At 46.1% G+C, this 19,914-nt stretch overlaps 1 protein-coding gene across 1 annotated transcript in view; it reads left to right on the top strand.

The window, feature by feature from the left end:
* The window catches only part of MTHFD1L (methylenetetrahydrofolate dehydrogenase (NADP+ dependent) 1 like), a 183,060-nt gene that overhangs the window by 129,617 nt on the left and 33,529 nt on the right, over positions 1-19,914 (top strand). Inside the window, exons 25-26 of the mRNA XM_046004918.1 lie at positions 694-801; positions 3,374-3,526. Coding sequence (XP_045860874.1) covers positions 694-801; positions 3,374-3,526 — 261 coding nt within the window. The remainder of the gene's footprint in view (positions 1-693; positions 802-3,373; positions 3,527-19,914) is intronic.

Here is a 19,914-nt window from a genome sequence, read left to right as displayed (position 1 = left end):
CACTCATTTGCCCATATCTAGCGTTCTTGTATTCTTTCCCAGCCTCCATGATTTCTCATAATTTGCTAAAGTGACACTAGGTCCAACCTCTGATTTCCCAATAAAGTCATCACATCAACATTTAACATCATCCCATTCCAGGGCGCCTGGGTGGCTCAGTCGGTTAAGTGTCTGACTCTTGATTTCAGCTCAGGTCATGACCTCGGGGTCATGAGTTTGAGCCCGGCATCATGCTCTGTGGAGTCTGCTTGAGATTCTCTCTCTCCCACACCCCTGTCCCAGCTCATGCTCTTTGCGCGCTCTCTAAATAAATAAATAAAATCTTAAAAAAACATATATCAGCCCATTCCTACTCACAAAAAAATAAACTTAAACACCAACATTTAAGTATTTGTTTAGGAAGCTCCTGTTTGTAAAACTATAGTATAAGGTACATTTTTTTAAAAACAATGCAATAGATAAAAATGATTAACTAGATAAGCAACTTTTGGGTTAACTGAACATCTAAAGCTTCTTGATACTTCTCCACACTTTAAGGGTGATAGAGGAAAGAGTATTTGCTTCCAGTGCTGGGGCTGTTGAGGACAAAATCTGGTAGGAAATTTTAATGACTGCAGAAAACCTCATTAAGCTTTCCCTCAACTCTTTAACAGATTAACATTAACGGTTTTGTTGTCATTTGTGTTTCTGCAGCTTCCAATTGTAGAAAAGATAAGAACCATTGCCCAGACTGTGTATGGAGCCAAAGATATCGAACTGTCTCCTGAGGCACAATCCAAAATAGATCGTTACACGCAACAGGTAAAAGTTACACTTTCAGGGGAAAAAAATCCTCCTCGGACTCTTAAAATACTCACCTTGGGGACGCCTGGGTGGCTCAGTGGGTTAAAGCTTCTGCCTTCGGCTCAGGTCTTGTCCCAGGGTTCTGGGATCGAGCCCCGCATGGGGCTCTCTGCTCAGTGGGGAACCTGCTTCTCCCCCTCTCTCTGCCTGTCTCTCTGCCTATTTGTGATCTCTGTCTGTCAAATAAATAAATAGAATCTTAAAAAAATAAAAAATACCCACCTTGATGTGAAGACTGTTAAAAGTCTCACCAGCTGAATGTGGCTTAATCTCTTTGGTCTACAAAAATTGAATTAACATCCTTGGGTAGTTTGTTGACTATAAATAGAACGTGATGGAGAGGGCATGTGCTCTCTGATGGATACATCATTGACTTATACGGTTACGAAGTGTCTGATATGCGTGGGGTCGTATCTGTGACATGTGATGGGTGGTTAGTCCTTCCTGCTCAGCCAGAAACATTGAACTCCTTAGATGTGTGGCTGTGGCGTCAGGGCTGGATGATCTGTAGTGCTTCCTCTTCATTGTAGGGCTCTTACTGCCTTAAAAATGTTAACACAGTGCCAGGCAAGGCAAGTTATTGTGCAGCATTTAAAGATGGGGGTGTTTAGTGTTCCTTTTTTTATGCAAGTGGTTCATGGTTTGGTGCTGAGATCGTTCACCCAAGGTGAAGGTTCGGTCATCTTCTACCTCTAGAGAGTGACAGAGGCAAATCGGCAAGCAGCTTGAAGATGACCGGGACTCAGCAGCCTGAGTCTGGTCTAAAAATGATCCTGTTTCAGGAACTACATCCACTGCAGCTTGTTCAGCTTCCCCGATCAGAGCGACCGCAAGCCCCGAATGCCCCCTCCGGTTTGCCGCAATAGGATAGAAGTCAAAGCACTTTCAAGAGCTTCATTAGGAGTAGCACTGATCTACTTTTTAAAATTCCCAACTCCTAAGTCCTATTTGTAAATCGTATTTGACATTATGTTAAATACTACCAGCACTGGCCAGCGTATTCTCCCAGGTTTGGTAAAAATGGTCAGCAACTTGTTTTTTCTTAGAATTTTCCACGTATGCCCTCAGCTGTGCTTTTCAAAAATAAATAATTCCCTTGGGCCACCCGGGGGCTGAGTCAGTTAAGTGTCCGACTCTTGATTTTAGCTCAGGTCATGATCTCAAGGTCATGGGGTCAAGCCCTGCATCAGGCTCCACGGTCAGTGGGGGGTCTGCTTGAAATTCTCTTCCTTCTCTGACTGCCACTCTCCCTGCACGCACACGTGTGTGCTTTCTCTCTCTCAAGTAAAGAAATAAATCTTTACAAAATAAATAATTACCCAGAATTGTTCTAAACACTGGTTGAGTCTGCAGTGAAATTTCACTTGTATGGAAATGAGTAAAGTAAGGTCCTTGTCATGAGTATTTTTTTTCACGAGTTTTTAATAATATTTAAGGACTATTATTTATTCTAACATTAGTTTATTCCCTTTTTTTTTTTAGTCTTAAAAACTTTTATATGAACTAATATGGTGCTAGTATATACCATACTGGTTTTTTCTTTTTTAAAAAATATCTGTACTGGCAAAATACTAAATTGGAACCCTACATCAATTCCAATTATTTCACTCATTGAGTGATCTTTGAAACCCAAAATTCCTGCCCCCATTTCTGTAGAGCAATTGTGATTGTCTCCCAGCAGAATTCTGATCATTAGAAGAGAGTGTTCCAGCATTTCAAAAAAAAAAGAATAACCCCATCCCCCAAATGAAAATATCCTAAAATCTTCCAAATACTTTTAAACTGAATCATAAGAAAATCTGCATGTGTTACCTCTGAAGACTGTGTTCCTTTTATCCCTGTCTACTGAGGGAATATTCCTTAAAAGTTATGTGTCCAGTGTGTGGTTGCCATTAATTAACAAAGTCTCTAAAGGGACACTATGTACCCTTTAATCGGAACCAGGCTGCGAGGACACTGTCCTTTTTGTGAGACCCACTTGTGACTTCCTGCCCTTTCACCTTTGGAATTCTGGGTCAGGCATCGCCTTTGGTCCTTAAAAATAAGAGGCTTAAAAAGTGACCTCATCTTTGTTCATATAATGTAATCACAGATCAAATAGCCATGATTCATAAACCAACACAAAGGGACCCTTTGCTTCCTGACGGCTTCCAAAAATGAGTGAACAATGTGACTGAGAACTTTCTTACGGGCCTTTCTCCAGATTACCTTGCTGAGCCCCGGATATTAATATCCTTGGAAATAGTTTCGACAGCTGCTGTTGCTTCTACTTTGCCTGAAAATAGCCATACTTTCTCCCAAACACACATATCATGCCACCTTCCTTAACAAGAATTCTCCGAAATAAATAAGATACCCTCAACCACGGGACGGTCACGTGGAGGTGAGGGTTCGTCCCATCTTCTTGCTCAGTGAACCAGTACCCGGCACGTGCCCAAGCTGAGCCTCAGGGATGGCGTGTGCTACAAGTCGAACACACGCAGGAGACTGATTTGTGCTCAGTGAACACGTTTCCTTTCCTTTCTCACAGGGATTTGGAAACTTGCCCATCTGCATGGCCAAGACCCACCTTTCTCTGTCTCACCAGCCTGATAAGAAAGGCGTACCCAGAGATTTCATTTTGCCCATCAGTGATGTCCGGGCCAGCATAGGCGCGGGGTTCATCTACCCTTTGGTTGGAACGGTGAGTAACATTCTCCAAAAGCCTTCCCCAGGCTGTGTTGTGCGATGCCTTAAATCCTTATGTTCTGCCTACACTTTGCAAATCAGGTGTTAGGAAGTCATAGTATTTCCTATTTTTCTAAATGTTCTCTGCCGCCATATAAAACTCCTCTAGCATCATGGTTTGGGTTTTTCTTTTTCTTTTTTTTTTTTTAAGATCAGGTGTTCGGGATCTCTTGAGTCATAAAACTGATTCCCCTCATAGAACTTGGGAGGGAATAACTTGGTATAATTAAGCCTGATATTTAAACAGTGGCATGGCTTAGTCTAGTATCTCTGGACCTTTTTCACTTTATTGTACTTAAAATGATAAGATTTTACTCTGGTCAGAAAAATGGAGGTGACTGCTCATGTCAGACACCTCCCAAGGCTGGGAAAATCACCGTGTCACCGTCTGCCTTCCTCCGCAGCACATTAAGTGGGACGCTCTGCCTTAGAAAATGAGCAAGTTCAGTGAGTTTTCATTTTTAACAGTGTGGTGGGATTGCATTGGTATAGGATGATAATTATGTTATTTCAGGTTTTTTATGGATGGAAGGGAGATACCAAAGATGGGAAAATTTATCAAAGCACTTAAAAGCGATGATGTTGGGCTTCATACATAAAATGCTTCACTATGGTCCCACCTGACCTTCCATTGGTAACCATCAATGGCCACAAGCCAACTTTTCGACCTTGCAGTGCTCCTGGATTAGATTTAGAGCAAAAAAATTCTAAGTCGTCAAGATTCTTGCTGTCGTTGTCACAGGTCGATCCAAGTCCAAGCTGGATACATTAGAACAATGTTAAGCCGTGTGGCTCTGTTGTAGTGTAACTAAGCAATGGGTAAGCAAAAGTACATATAACGTACAGAATTTTTGCCTTGATGTTTACATATCTAATATTGGGCAAAATGTTTTCAGTAAGCATTTCTGGAATTCTTCATTGTATCTGAAGATGCCAAGAGGGGTGTGAGGAGCACAGGTTTGCCCCCCACAGAGGCGTCTAGAAAGTGTGGTATTGGCATTACGAATGCACTCCGCACAGGAGCGGCAAAAGCAGCTTCCGACTGAGGAGGGTATGCAGAAGAAGGGAGTCAAGAACACGTCATAAAAGCCTCAACCTCTGACCTAGGGAAACACTGAATTTCAACTCAAGGGCACCAAAGTACATGCCGGACCCAGAGAGGTGCGGTGTGGCTGGGGTAGGACAGGGCAGGGAGGCTGAGAAATGTTGGGACAGCAGGACAGGGCCAAGCTATTTCAGAGCTTGATTACCATCCATGGGAACTTGGGTTTTTCTCCTGTGCATGCTGCGGAGTCACTGTCGGATGGTTTCTGGTGTTCGTTTTGGGATTTTGTACTTTTTTTATAAGAAGAAGAAAGTGATCTGATTTTTATGTTAGAAAAAGAGCCTTGGCAGCCGATGGACCAGGTTCAGAGGGCCGAGAGCCAGAGCCCGGGAAATACCAGTTGAAGCCAGAGTTTGTCAAAGTCAACACTGGGATCACTGAGGCTAATACAGCGAGAGAGGGGACTTCGAGACATATATAAGGGTACCACCTACACGTGGGGCCACGGGGCGGGCCACTTGTATCTTGATTGGGATGATGGCGCCGTCAGTCCTGGAAGGAACATGGCAGGAGGCAGATGGACAGAGCCGGAAATAAGTCTGGCTTGGATGTGGAGAACTGCGAGGGCTAACGGGATATATAAAGTGGTGTATGGGTCTGTTAGAAATAGAGACACAATGCACAACTCTTAGAGGAATGCAATAGGAAGGAAGGCCTTGAGAGTTTTAAGAACATAGATGAAGGCAGATGTTGAACAGGGGAGAAGCAAGGATAAGCATGACAGAAACGAGACGAGGGTGACGGACAATATTCTAAAAATGTCTACGTTTACTGAGCCCTCCGAGGAGTGTGGGAGGCCCTGTTGAAGGTCTAGTGGGGAGACCCGCAGGAGTCTGCGGGAGGTGTAGCAACGGTGTTGGTATAGGGAGATGGGTTGAAATTTTATGGTTGCTGAATGATGTTTCCAGAATGGAGGAGGGGCATAACTGTAGATGGGCACAAGGGAACTTTCTGGGGTGATGGAAACACTCTATTTTGATTATTTTGAGGGATGCTTGGGTGGCTCAGTTGGTTAAGCGGCTGCCTTCGGCTCAGGTCATGATCCCAGCGTCCTGGGATCGAGTCCCACATTGGGCTCCTTGCTCGGCGGGGAGCCTGCTTTGCCCTCTGACTCTGCCTGCTACTCTGTCTGCCTGTGCTCACTCTCTCTCTCTCTCTGACTAATAAATAAATAAAATCTTTAAAAAAAATTTTTTTAAATAAATAAATATTCTATTTTTATTATTTTGATTGTGAGGATAGTTCCATGGCTATATACCTCTGTCAAAACTCATAGACCGGGCGCCTGGGTGGCCCAGTGGGTTAAGCCGCTGCCTTCGGCTCAGGTCATGATCTCAGGATCCTGGGATCGAGTCCCACATCGGGCTCTCTGCTCAGCAGGGGGCTGCTTCCCTCTCTCTCTCTGCCTGACTCTGTCCACTTGTGATCTCTCTCTGTCAAATAAATAAATAAAATCTTAAAAAAAAAAACCTCATAGACCTACACACCTAAAAAGGATGGATTTTATTGAGTATAACTTAATTATACCTCAGTTAACAAAAATGGATAGTGAAAAGAGCTTGCCTTTATATTGCTTAGAAGGGGCTCAGTGATTGCAACTCCTTAGTGCCAAAAGTCTCCTGAGCTTTGGTCAGTGAAGGCCTTTGGTTGGGAATGAGCACGCAGCCCAGAGAGACTGGAAGATGGAGAGACGAGGGGCCGTGCCCGGGGAAGGGGGTGCAGAACTGAGGAGAAAATCAGCCTCCTTCCAAATCTATCCTGTCTTGCTCTATACCCCACAGATTCAGAACCCCGCAGTAGCTCACCCAACAAATTCATTCATTCATTTATCCATTCATTCATTCAACGAGTGTGCATACAGCAATTGTGCTCGGCGCTCTGGGAACTCCCCAAGTAGAGAAGCCTTCCACTTCAGGCAGCCTACAGCTAGTAGGAGTAGATGGAACTGAATTAGAAAATGGTTTGGTGTAAGAATTAGGAACAAGTTGGGGCGCCTGGGTGGCTCCGTGGGTTAAAGTGTCTGCCTTCAGCTCAGGTCATGATCCCAGGGTCCTGGGATCGAGCCCCACATCAGGCTCTCTGGTCAGCGGGGAGCCTGCTTCTCTGCCTACTTGTGATCTCTCTCTCTCTCTGTGTCAAATAAATAAAATCTTTTAAAAGAATTAGGAACTAGTAATTGATACCCTTAATAGTTCGGAGCGTTTAATAGTTATTAAATAAAAATCATCATATAGGGGTGCCTGGGTGGCTCAGTGGGTTAAGCCTCTGCCTTCGGCTCAGGTCATGATCCTAGGGTCCTGGGATCAAGCCCCACATCGAGCTCTGCTCGGCGAGGAGCCTGTTTCCCCCTCTCTCTCTCTCTGCCTGCCTCTCTGCCTATTTGTGATCTGTCTGTCAAATAAATAAATAAAATCTTTAAAAAAAAATCATCACATAATTTACAGTCCTCTGGCCACTAAACAAACGCACGCTGTGGGTCTTCTCCCATCCCAATACCACCGCATCCACATGAGAGAGCCGTTCTGGGACATCAGAATTCTAGAGCTACCACTGCTGCCCGAGTAGGACACTGAATGCAGGAAAACAGTGTGGATTCATCCCTGGGGGATGGCCGTGGGCACACTGGGTGTCCCGAAGAGAGCCCTCTGCCGCCGTGTGGCGCCCCCACCTCACGGCAAGTCCAGGAACATCCGTGAGGCAATCCAGTGTGAGGAGCCAGGGAGGAAGTGGTGTCTGACTAAAGAAGTTCCTGGAGGTCAGGAAACGGTCATGGTCATGTGGAGGTGGTGGCCTTAGAGGTCGGCTTTCCATGCAGCGGGAAGTTGCTCATGGATCAGGGCAAATGCACCGTGGGAGGCCAAGATCGCCTAATAAGGGCTGGTATTTACTTTTACTTGACCCCATTCCGGCCCCTGCCACAGTCTGCTGAAATGCTTCTAACATTCATCACCAGTGCGGGAGACGCAGTGGAGTAATTTCCTGCCGAGATGACTGAGGGAAAGGGGAACGGGGACACTGGAGGGGCTGGTTCCTGCAGGTGGGAAAATTCTAGCACCGTGAGTCACTCTTACTCTAAATCACGACACGTGTGCTTATTAGAGTACGTTTGAAACACGCATCTGTCCGCTCCGGAAGGAAAGCCCAAACTCGGGCCTCAAAATCAGAGGCCGCTCTCATTCTTCCTGCGGTGTTCATTCATTCTCTAAGTCCCTCATACCACCCCGTGGAGGTGAATGAGCTCAAGTCCTTCCCTAATGGGTCTTCCGATAAAACCTAGCAAAAGAAACTCTACAAGTACAGAAAGCTGTGGACTGGAGAACAAAGGAGAAGCATCCTCTGGCTCCCCAGTAGGTCTGTAAGGGGAGAAGGTCAAAAAAACAAGTCTGTCCTCCAACAATAAACATCTCCAGCCCCAGCATCTGCTGACGTGGAGCGACCATACGGTGAAATGCTGGGGAGCTCGGTCTTCCCCCTCCACATTTAGCTTGGTAAGAAAACTGGACTGGTTAGCCTCCCCTCCCCCACCATCTTTACTTACAGGCCAATGTTTTTTGCCATTTAAGTATTTCATCATGTTCTGTTGACTTATTACATGAGACAACAATATGATAATAAATACCATTAACTGCCAGAGACATTTCACCAGGACGTTTCACTTCCCCAAGCTGTTTGGATGGAAACACCCAGTATGAGGATTACTCAGCTTGCAGACTTCTGAGGCCTTTGCTCCCAACTAACCTCATTCAGTGTTCCCCATCTGGCTCTAGCTAACTTTTCCTTCATAAAATAAGTCTTCATTTTTACTAAGTGCCATCTGTATTCTTGGTTTTCTTTAATGACATACTTATTATCATTTCTAGCTTATTACTTTTTTAAGATTTTATTTATTTATTTGACAGAGACACAGCTAGAGAGGGAACACAGGCAGGGGGATAGGAAAGGGAGAAGCAGGCTTCCCACCTAGCAGAGAGCCCCACACGGGGCTCGATCCCAGGACCTGGGATCATGACCTGAGCCGAAGGCAGATGCTTAATGACTGAGCCACCCAAGTGTCCCTATTTCTGGCTTATTATTGAAAGCTCCAAAATAGTACAAGATTCTTGCCCAGCTCATCACTACCTAGTGCATCGTAAGAAATAGTTTGGCGAATACAGATCTTTGATGTGGGAAGAAAAGAGCAAATTGTTTTCAAGATTTTCCTACCCTGTATTCTACAGATTATCCTGTTACATTATGTTTCCAAAATTCTTTCAAAGCTTGTGGTTTATGGTGTTCAATAAACCTAATAGCTTATTACATTTCTCCAAAACAATCTTGGGCCAAAAGAAATCTAGTAGGTGGTCTTTGTCTTCTGGTGACATTGTTTTGATACTGTCTTTAAGTTTCTGTAATTTACAAGGGCTCTTTAATCATGTGGCATAAATTTCATGACATAAAAATATTAGCCTGTAAGCGAAGTATGCGCCATGATATTATTGAGAAGTAAATTAGACCCCACATAAAAAAAGACTAGAAAGACACCAAAATGGTAACATTGGGCTGCTGAATTATAAATAATTTTTTTCTTTACTTTCCTGCTTATTTCAATATCGGCACTGAGCATGTGTCACGTTTATAATATGAAAATACAATAAATAGTAGCGCCTGGGTGACTCAGCCGGTTAAGCCTCAGCCTTCGGCTCAGGTCATGATCTCAGGGTCCTGGGATCGAGCCCCACGTCAGGCTCCCTGCTCAGCAGGAAATCTGCTTCCTCTCCCTCTGCTGCTCCCTCTGTTCATGCTTTCTTTCCCAAATAAATAAATAAAATCTTTATTTAAAAAAAAACTGAAGGGGCGTCTGGGTGGCTCAGTGGGTTAAAGCCTCTGCCTATGGCGTGGGTCATGATCCCAGGGTCCTGGGATCAAGCCCCTCATTGGGTTCTCTGCTCAGAGGGGAGCGGGCTTCCTCCTCTCTCTCTCTGCCTGCCTCTCTGCCTACTTGTGATCTCTGTCTCTGTCAAATAAATAAATAAAATATTTTTTAAAAAGCTGAATACACTAAATAGGCAGGTGATGAACTAAAAGTACTTGGAAACAATGTTTCACCGGGGAGTCAGGACACGTGTGTGGCAGGTGGAATCCGTCAGGTCGCCTCTCCTTGCCCAGCACAGCTGTCCCGCAGTGTTTAAACACCTGTAGAGTTGAGACATGAAGGAAGAAGACCTAGGATGTTCCCATAAGAAATGCTCTCCTGAGTACGGTTGTCTGGTTCTGTCTCATACCTGCTGGCCCCAGATTCTGCTACGGAAACACAAGATCGTGTTTTCTGTGCTAATTTGTCCGGGGGCTCTTCTTGGCCTCCATCATGGGATAGAGAGTGGATGAGGATATCCTTCCTTCTCAGACGTTCTCCCACATCTCTGCACTGCCCAAACAGCGGGCACGGCAAGGTCTCCCGCCACCTGTGAATTCTGCCCGTTTGTTGTTAGCATTTCAGTGTACCTGACTTTTGTCCTCTGATACCACGCTGAGCCTCCCAAAGAACTTAGAAGACCCCGCCTGTGGTGGGGTCCTCTTGAATATGGAATCTTCTTTATTGACAAACATGGGGCATAAGATTAGGACATGACGACTCTCGGGGACAAGAATATGGCTAGAATCTTGGGGTTAAGCAGCCTCACGTTTCCCTCGGAAGGGATTAAGATGTCCTAGGCCGTTGATGTGGTGATCACTGCCAGGTAGAGCCTTTCTGGGAAGCAGAGCAGCCCCTTGAATCTGGACAGAAATAGACTGAATGCTTTGGCCTCACAGACTGCCAAGTAGAGAAAAGCATCTTGGCCGGGGTCGGGGGGGGGGGGGGGGGGCACTAGAAGATGCAGTGGGTCAAAGCTCCCTTCTCCCTTCCCACTCCCTTCTCTCTGGGCCCTGTGCTCTTTCTGGAACAGAGCAGTGATCGTGGGCACTGCCTGTGTGTTCGTGCCTGTTTCACTCCTGCTATGATTGGCCTGGCGTGGGCCCATCATGGTGCACAAGTCTGTGGAAGGAAGAGGGTCGGAAAGGGCAGTGGTAAAGCAGGTCACGGGTACTGGTGCGTCTTTCATTGCCACTGGGACCTGACCTGGCCCCATCTCTGCCCAGGTGCACCGGTGACCACATGGCGTGGCCGGGCTCCGGAAAGCAGGAAACTGCCGGAGTGTGTTTTGAAAGTGAGTGATGTCATCCACAACTCAGGCTGGGTGGAGACTTATCGGACTGGGGGCTGGAGGGGCTGGAGCGGCTGGTGAAAAAGTAGATGATGGCCCCACCCAGCTAAGTCCTGGCCTTTTTGTTCTTTCTCCTGGTTCAGTTAAGCTCGCTTTGTTTTCCATTCTCCTCCCTCTACTGTAAAAGTATATCCCGAATGTTTAGTTTCCACTGGATCTGAGTCAGGTCAGCGACAAGTTACTCCCCAGCTCAGTGGGGGTATGTTCTCTCCTCCGTGTTATAAACTTGCTTCACTCTGTGAAGCATGAAGGTGAATTAATTCAGACCTCGTAGGTTCAAATCAAATGCATCGCTCCCCACATTTTCCAGAGATTTATGGCCAGTTACGTAGTGAAAAAATTAAACATTCACTCCCCGGGCTGCACTTTGAATGCCGTGGATAAGCGGTCACATAAGAAAGGGCTCACTGTCCCATGATATCAGGCGGAGCCCCCTCAGACCCTCAAAAGCTACAGAGTCACCCCTCCTTTTCACTCCTTGCCTTCCTCTCTGTTTCCCCTGCCTTCCCACCCCAACCCCCACAAATAAAGAATTCTAAGCTGATTTCTTTTAAGTCCTGCAAACAGCCTTTCCGTCTCCCCTGCTCCTTGGCCCTGGTCACCCCAGCACCTGAAATGAACCAGCCTCCTGCCCACGACTCTCCCTCCCCAGATGGCCATGTGGTTTCTCCCTACCATGTCCTTTCACTCCATTCCTGGGGATCCGCTTGGTTTCCTCTCCCCACCCAGCTTAGGTCCCTTGTCCACTGCCCTTCCTCGTCTCTACATCACAATTTCCTGCTTTCTCCCCAGTATGCCTTCCTCTGGCTCAGGCTCCTACCCGGTTCCTCCCCACACACACCCCCACCAGCATCCTTCCCCCGCCCCAGCAGCCTGCCTGGTTTCTCCGTGACCACCGCATCCTCCCCAGTGTCCAGAGGACAGCTACACATGCGTCCGTCCAGCAGGAGAGAAAACGTCCCTGTCTTCCGGTGTGACGTGTTTTAGGGGAAAGGAAGGTGACCCGCAGCACTCTCAATTTCCAGAAACCGTTTATCAGGTTGACGAGGCAGGGGAAGCTCCATGACTCAGGAAAATGCCATTCCTTCTCTATCGCAGAAGGTCGCCTAGGTTCAAGTCCATTGGCTTACAGGATCTTTTTTCTAGTTTGATGCTGATTTATTTTTAGCGTAAATATAAAACTACTTCACATGAAATCCGCCTCGGCTGGGGTAGTAGCAGGCTGAGTTATATCATTTTCAGGCATCTCTATCACAGAGTTAAAGTTTTCACCTACGGTTATCAATGCCTCCATGCATTGGTTCTTTGTTTTCTACAGACGAGAAGACGTGCTTGTAGTGCTTAGGGGTCCAGCCCTACAATCGGTATATTGATCTTTCGTTTTCTCTAGGGATTGGTGAGATATTGGCACGTTCCTTCTCCACTTCTGTCTCCAGCCTCCCTGTTTTCTCCCTGTGTTTAATTTGGATTCAGAGCCTAACATTGGTAATGGAGGCATTCCCCAGGCCGGAACTTCTGAAAGGCACCCATAGAACTATCTGGTGCTCCTGGAGCTTCTGTTTATTCTGTGTCTCTTCATTGCATTCATTCTCCATGGATATCCCAGTTTTTAGTAAGAGGTACATAAGCAAAAGCACCTCAGTAATTTACGGGAGGGAAATAAAATTAATAAAAACGCAAATACCAGTTTTCCCAACTAGACAGCCTAGCCGTCCTCAGAGCCCGTTTGCGGGTGTGCTGGGATGGAGAAAGAGAAAGAGAAGCTAGATTTATCGGAAAATGTCACATTTGAAACCTACAATTATAATTTTTGAGGAAAATATAATGGATAATATCTGAACTCATGAGTTTACAGGCCTCAATATCCATGTGTTCATTCGTGTATCCACCCATGGATATGAGATTGAATGTTGACTACATGTCGACATATTGTGTGTCTCCGTGTAATATCTGCTGTATATCACTTTTGAAAGAATTGGTTGTCTTTCCATCTTTACGAGGTGTCCCTGAAAACTCAAAACAGTTTATTCTGGTGTCACAGATCTAATTTACCCAGGGGACAGATGTGAAGCTGTTAGGTATTGAGGATATAACTGATGTTAGATTACGTGACCAGATGGAGGTGTTTATTTATAAAGTCCCTGGAAGACTCATAAAGAAAATCCATAGACATATTGTCAACCCCCCCGTAAGAACTTGTTGGGGTGCCTGCGTTAAGTATTTGTAATAAAGGTACCCCATTCTGCTAACAAGGACACCTAGGGCTGGCAGCGTAAGTTGCTACATCAATCATGGACATCATTCTTTTGTTTGAGACTTATTCCAACCCCAAGAATCCACTCTAGAGACTGTAGGACCCATAAAAATAACCTGCCATGCTTCCTTACACCTTCCAAAATCCATCATCCCATTCCCAAATTTATCTGTGTTTCTCCTCTGAATATGGACCAAGCTCCAGACCTTCCCCGAGGACTGGCGTTGGGGAGATTGTCCCCTGCACACCGGCTCACCTGCAGTCACTCCATCTCTCACTCAAGCCTTGTCCTGTGTCTCCTGCTCCACTCAGCTAAGACGTGAGGTGTCTGTGCCTTTCCCACATGGCCTTGCTCAGTCTTTCCTGTTCACCCTCACCCTTCTGGGTGAGGACCATGTCTTCAGTTCTCTTGACCTTCCCACCCTTGGAAGCCCAGTGTAGAACATAGATTTGGAGCTGCCCAGGTGTGTTGGTAGCGTGCCAGTTCCACAGAGAACAAGGGGATTCTGTGGGAGTGTGAACTCAATCCCGCCCCCTCCCCCTCCCCCTCCTCTCCTCCTCCTCCACATAATGGCTCTTTTAACCACAGGTCAGACACTGTTCCCGGTGCTTTACACAGATGAGCTCGTCACTCTCTGTACCAGCCCTCAGAGCGTGGTTGATGATAAATGAAAGGGAGTGTACTAGTGTTTTGAATATTGGAGCTTTTGAGAAGAATAACTTTGATCTTTAAACGTCTTGGTTTTTCTTCTCGTGGATCAGTGTGTATTCATCGCACCTGGTGTGTTAAGCTCTGACACACATAACAAAGTGTAAAATGTGATGTCACCCAAAGGGGGGGGTGGAGAATATTGGGATTAATAAGGCCTCGACATTTTCAGAAGTACAACAAACAGTAGGTGCGTTTGCTTCCCGAAAGAAAGGAGTAATTGGTAAATGCAGTAGAACTCCAAAGAAAGCAAAGGCCACTTGGGAAGATTGGTTCAGGAGGTGATGGCTTTGACGCACCGAGGTGTACTATATGGCGTTTGAGATTTTGTGGGCAGAGAACCACCCTGGGAGTGAGCTCCTGAAGGAGAGAGAGACCAAGGCCAAGAGACTCTGAGGGGCCTGTGTCAAAGCCTGAGTGAATGTCATGGGCCCGTGATGGAGGAAGGATGGGGGAAGTGGAGAGGAACGTGTGTGTGCCGGGAGACTGGGAGAAGTCACAGGAGCCAGCGAGGGATGGAAAGTGAGCAAGGGGTGTCAGGTGCCTTCTGGGACCTAGAAGGCTGTTCCTGGCAGGAACAAAGAGGGCAAGCTGCTGGGACTGTGATTGTGGAGACTTACGTGTTGTCTGAACTTCCCATCAAGTCACTGTTAAGTGACTTGATTTCCCGTCAAGTCCCATCAAGCCCACTGAACTTCCCGTCAAGTAATCTGTGAGACAGAAATTCGTTTCCAGAGTTCAGGCGACAGGCCAGGAGTGACACTTGGAGGGTTTTTTACATTGCAGTGATGTACAGTTTCTAAATTTCATCCTAATTAAAAACATTTTTGCATGCCTAATTTGCACGGTGCACGGAGGTTACCAAGACCGGAAATACCCAGCCCCTGCCCCAGATGCTTCGTGCTAGGGGAAGGCCCTCAAATGAATGCGCGCCAGCCCCGTGCTGATGGTGCCGAAGTGCAGAGCGATACCAAGGATTCACATCTCCTGTGAGAAGGGGCAGCAATGCGGAGAACCGCCCCCCAAGCTGTGCCCTTGAGGTGTCCTGAAAAAGAGCAGCACTCAGTGGATTAAGCCGCTGCCTTCGGCTCAGGTCATGATCTCAGGGTCCTGGGATCGAGCCCCGCATCGGGCTCTCTGCTCTGCAGGGAGACTGCTTCCTCCTCTCTCTCTGCCTGCCTCTCTGCCTACTTGTGATCTCTCTCTCTGTCAAATAAATAAATAAAATCTTTAAAAAAAAAAAAAAAAAAAAAGAGCAGCACTCATGGGGGTGGGGGGCTGCATTCCAGACACAGCAGTGAGTTGAGTACAGTGGGATCCAGCCATCAGAAGGCCTGAGCCAGTGGACCGAGCAACAGACCATTTTAAAACCTAGAAGGTTCTGTGAACGGTGGTCCGGGGGGGGGGGGGGGGTGTGCAGGACCACCTCCTGCGTGCCCACGATGCCAGATCTCCAGGTCATTCTTTACTGTCTTTAAAACAGGGAAACAAAACCTCTGGCAGTTGCCGTCACCCAGGCTGTGTGAGCCCTTTTCCAGGATGGAGCTCGTCCCAGGGAACCAAGGAGGCTAGAAATGTCAGAACGGGCGGCACCGGGCCGGGTAAGGGGACAGCTGGTTGTCCCCTATGTACTGCCGGGCTGCTTGTGGGGAGAGTGGAGAAACACTCTTTCTATATGCATTTAGTCATTAAGCCTCAATCATTTGGTTTCTGAGTGAGCTGTTATTTGCGACGAATCGAAAGCTTTTAAAGTGGCTTCAGACTACATTACACAAATAAAGAGAATCGGCCTACAAATAAAGGAAATACTCTCTTGTCTGAGGAACGCCCGGCATTATTTGTCTGACTTGCCCTGATGCTGCCGATCCATTAGAACCCTCCACTTTCGTGTTCCTCCCTTCTCTCTCACTGTTATTGTCCGTCCACTGGGACCAATAACCTGAGTCCCCGTTAGCTTCGCTCTCTTTTTTTATGACATGGTTGGAGCTATTTCAAAATGGCAGAGAGTTAACTTGTCATCAAACCTATAAAATCACAACGATATGCAAAAGGGTCCCTTTGAGCAGGAAAAAGTCCTGACTACTGCTCGTATGAAGAGACAGTTTTTCATTCCGGCCCCTATGTACTTGTTACAAGGACTGATCAGCTAAAGGTCAGGCTGGGGACGGGCGGCTCAGCTCCCACATCCATCCAGTGTCGGCCTTCTGTCCCTGATAAATTCAGTGGATTACTCCTTTGGAGTCCTTCATGCTGACTAAAAACGATTCACTTACCCGTACTTGTCACGTGGGTAAAAATCAGCATGTCAATGGCTTTAAGTTCTCTATTATTTATAATAACCGTCACTGACTTTTTCTTCAAGCTGTTTTGACAGCTGGAGGTCATTGTAGTTTTGATAAGTCTGTCATAAAGAATGGAATGTGCTCCATTTTGGAAATGGAGTCGTTTTGGCAGGAAGAGGCAGAAGAGACACCAAACCACCTAACAAAGGGATTCCAACAGGACATCTCTTTGGCTTCTTTGAAGCCCTTTTAGTTTTCATTCAAGGCAGAAATGGGAACCTTATATCTTTCCGTGGAGTAGGAAGTATTTCAGACCAGGTTGGGGCAGGGGGGAGAAGGGGGGAAGATGGCCGCCACCACATCACTGGAAAAAGAACAAAAGCTTTAGCAAGAATATATTAAGTCTCTGTCAAATAAGTAAATAAAATCTTTTTAAAGGGGGGGGCACGCCTGTGTGGCTCAATGGGTTAAAGCCTCTGCCTTCGGCTCAGGTCATGATCCCAGAATCCTGGGATCGAACCCCACATTGGGCTCTCTGCTCAGCGGGGAGCCTGCTTCCTCCTCTCTCTCTGCCTGACTCTCTGTCTACTTGTGAGCTCTCTGTGTCAAATAAATAAATAAAATCTTTAGAAAAAAAAAGAATACATTAAGTTCCCAGATTACAGCTTCAAGTAGATTCTTTTATTCAGACAGTAAGCAATTAATAAGACGTGGACGCCATGATGGGGAAAATATCTACCGAGCTGAAAAGAACATTTGCTCATAAATCCCGCTCTGGTGCTTCTTTGTGATCCCAGACTCAAGCTGGGGACAGTGATGGAGTGTCGCCCCAGCCGACTCTGCATCTCTCCCTGACACCCTGTCCTCCCTCCTGGGTTATCCACAGGCAGACATGGCTCTCTGTGTATTGTAACTCTAAAAACAGAAACTCTGCCTGCCTTCGTTCAGTAAGCGTTCACAGATCTGCAGCTGTAACTGTCTTATTTTTTTTCCGTTTCTTATCTATGAGCGCAGGAGCAGACATCTTCCTAGCCCCAGAAGAATCCGTTCTTCTCTCCTGAATGGATTGTGTAATTTTTAAAAAGGGTCATTGAAAGGAGGGCTAAAGATACTAATGTCCAGAGAGTTTCATGACCAGAAGGATTGTCTCTATGTATATTCTGTGTTTGTATGTTTAGGATGTTTAATGACCTGGAGAAATAATTGATTCGCTTAGTGGAAAAATCAATGAGATTCATAGCCCATAATTCGACCGTGTAAAAATGCATAGAAAAGCAGCTAGAGAGAAAGGGATGCTTACATAAATTATAAAGATAATAAAAATCAAAACTGTAATCAGAGCGAACGTTTACTGAGCACTTGCTGCCTGTCAGGCGGTATTTTGAGCAATTTTTGTGTCTTGTTTGATTTAATGCTCACAGTGCCCTTCCCAAATAAGTAATATCACTGACCTTGGGAAGCCAAGGCGCAGAGAGGTTTAATAACTTGCCCTGATCAAAGAACTAGTAAGGGGCAGAACTGCCATTCAGCCCTGGCTTTGCCCCGTAGGAAAGAGTATACCATCCTTGTACTGATGATTTGGTCTTATTTTTACATCATAGGAGTTACTGAAAAGTGACCCTTGGTTCTGGTAACCATCTCATTAGAAAGAGTGGCTTCAAAAAAAAAAAATAAAAATAAAAATAAAAAAAAATAAAAAATAAAAAAAAAAAAAAAAAAAAAGAAAGAGTGGCTTCAAGTGATCTCCAAAACCAATCCCACTGTGGGAGCAGATGGTATCCAAAACCATATTCCTTGATATTCATTAATTTCCATATAGTCTTTAAAATTGTAGTAAGTCAGGATCAACTTTTTGGCTAATTTTTCTACTTGGTTAGCAGGAGGCTATGTCACTGAAAACGTAAACTTTTAATTGTGACATGCTGAGATTTTCCTGTAACTTTTCTAGTTGAAACCTTTGCTTCGAATATCTTTGAATATCAGCTGGCGTAATCCCAGCCACTTTTTTTGGGTACGGATCTTAGCATTTCTGTCCCCCATTAATTTATGTGCTTGTAGCAGGTCTAGAACTGTTTTCAAAGCTGAGTCCTGGCCTCTGTCTCTTTGGGTTGGGCACTGTCAACCCCGCCAGCCACATGGCTGCCCTGCCAGGCATAAGAGCACAGCGTGGTGGAAGAGAGTCGCTCCATGCCATTGCCAGAGGTTATGACCTTGAACTATCAGCTGTCTGGCTTTTTAATCAGGCCTGCTTGGGAAATGGTGCTTCTGGAAGTCTGTGCAGTCTGGCTTTTCCTCTGAAACAGTGTCCTCTTTCGAGGAACATGGGTGCTATAAGGAACAACTGTACCAACTTGCGAGTGCGGGACACTTCTCTGACCCACGGCCCTTCCAGGTCCCTCACAGGAGAAGGTCCTCTGGGTTCAATAAATTCTTTGCATTCCTTTTATGCCATGGCTTCTGTTGTAGTGTTCACAGCTCCCAGTTCTGAGACCTATGTGCTTGCCTTTCCCTAGAAAGTAATGGGTTGTGGTTCTTTGGTGAGTCCTAGGAGGGTGGGGACTTCCGATTTGTCCCTGAGTCCTAAATGCCAGGCTTCGTGCTTAAAGCACAGGAGTTCCGGCACTGAATGAATTCCTTCCAGTCCTAAGTGTCGGTAATATTTAGAAATGTTTTACTTTGTTCTCTGTGCCTCTTTCTCTGGAGAATGAAAATACATGTTCTAGGCATATCCTAGGCCTCACTGTTTTCCCCTTTCCACTTTGGTCGTTGGGAAGGCCTAAAACTATTAAACAGCTGAGCCCTAATCATGGTAGGATGTCTGGACCACACATCTAGTGCCTGACTGGACCTTGACTTCTATTTGGTTTATATTTTCTGTGATCCTGACTTCTGTCAATCTGATCTTTAAATTTTATTGAAAGGTAAGCTCTGGGGTGCCTGGGAGGTCAGATGGTTAAGGGTCTGCTCAGGTTATGATCCCAGGTCCTGGGATTGAGCCCCAGCCCTGCATGGGGCTCCCTGCTCAGCAGGGAGTCTGTTCTCCCTCTCCCTCTGCCTCTCCCCCTGCTTGTACTCTCTCTGTCTCTCTCTCTCTCTCAAATGAATAAATAAAATCTTCAAAGAAAGAAAGGCAAGCTCCCTCAAGTTCTTTGCTGAAAGAACTTGACATACGGAAGGCTAAGAAGCAAGATGTAAGCAATGATGCCACGTCAGCATGTTCTAAGACCAGCGAGACCTAGACGTAAAGGACACACAAAGATGTATTCCCACCTTATCTCTCTCAGTTAAAACACACCAGGAAGTAGTCTTCTCTTTGAGGAAAGCGGCACACGGAATCGTCACGCTCGTTGCCTTTCAGCGACGACCCCTGGCTTATGTACTGAGCGTTTCAGTGTCTTCTTATTTCATTTCGGCCCCCAGCAAGAGCTCAGGCTGACTTCCCACATTGCTATTTTGATGAAAGAGAAACAGCTGCACACACAGAGTTCGGCACGACATGGCTCTGGTGCAGCTTGACCCTCTGGAGGGTCGGGGCCACGTGGGGTTCATGGAGGAGCCGACGCAGGGGAGCACTGAGCGTTGGGGTCACACTGGTAGTGGAGGCAGCATTTCTCGTCTTCCAGAAAGCTCCTTCGACATGCTCTGCAGCACTGTGTTCTGCTTGCTGGCCTTTAAGGGACCTACAGGCAGACAGCCATCAAAAGTCACTCATTGCAAGTTTTTCAATATGATCGATGGTCATTTGCCTACAG

Source organism: Meles meles, chromosome 5 (genome assembly GCF_922984935.1).
Source record: "Meles meles chromosome 5, mMelMel3.1 paternal haplotype, whole genome shotgun sequence".
Taxonomy (NCBI): Eukaryota; Metazoa; Chordata; class Mammalia; order Carnivora; family Mustelidae; genus Meles; species Meles meles.
The sequence above is the reverse complement of the archived record's forward strand: the minus strand, read 5'-3'. Positions and strand labels throughout refer to the sequence as shown.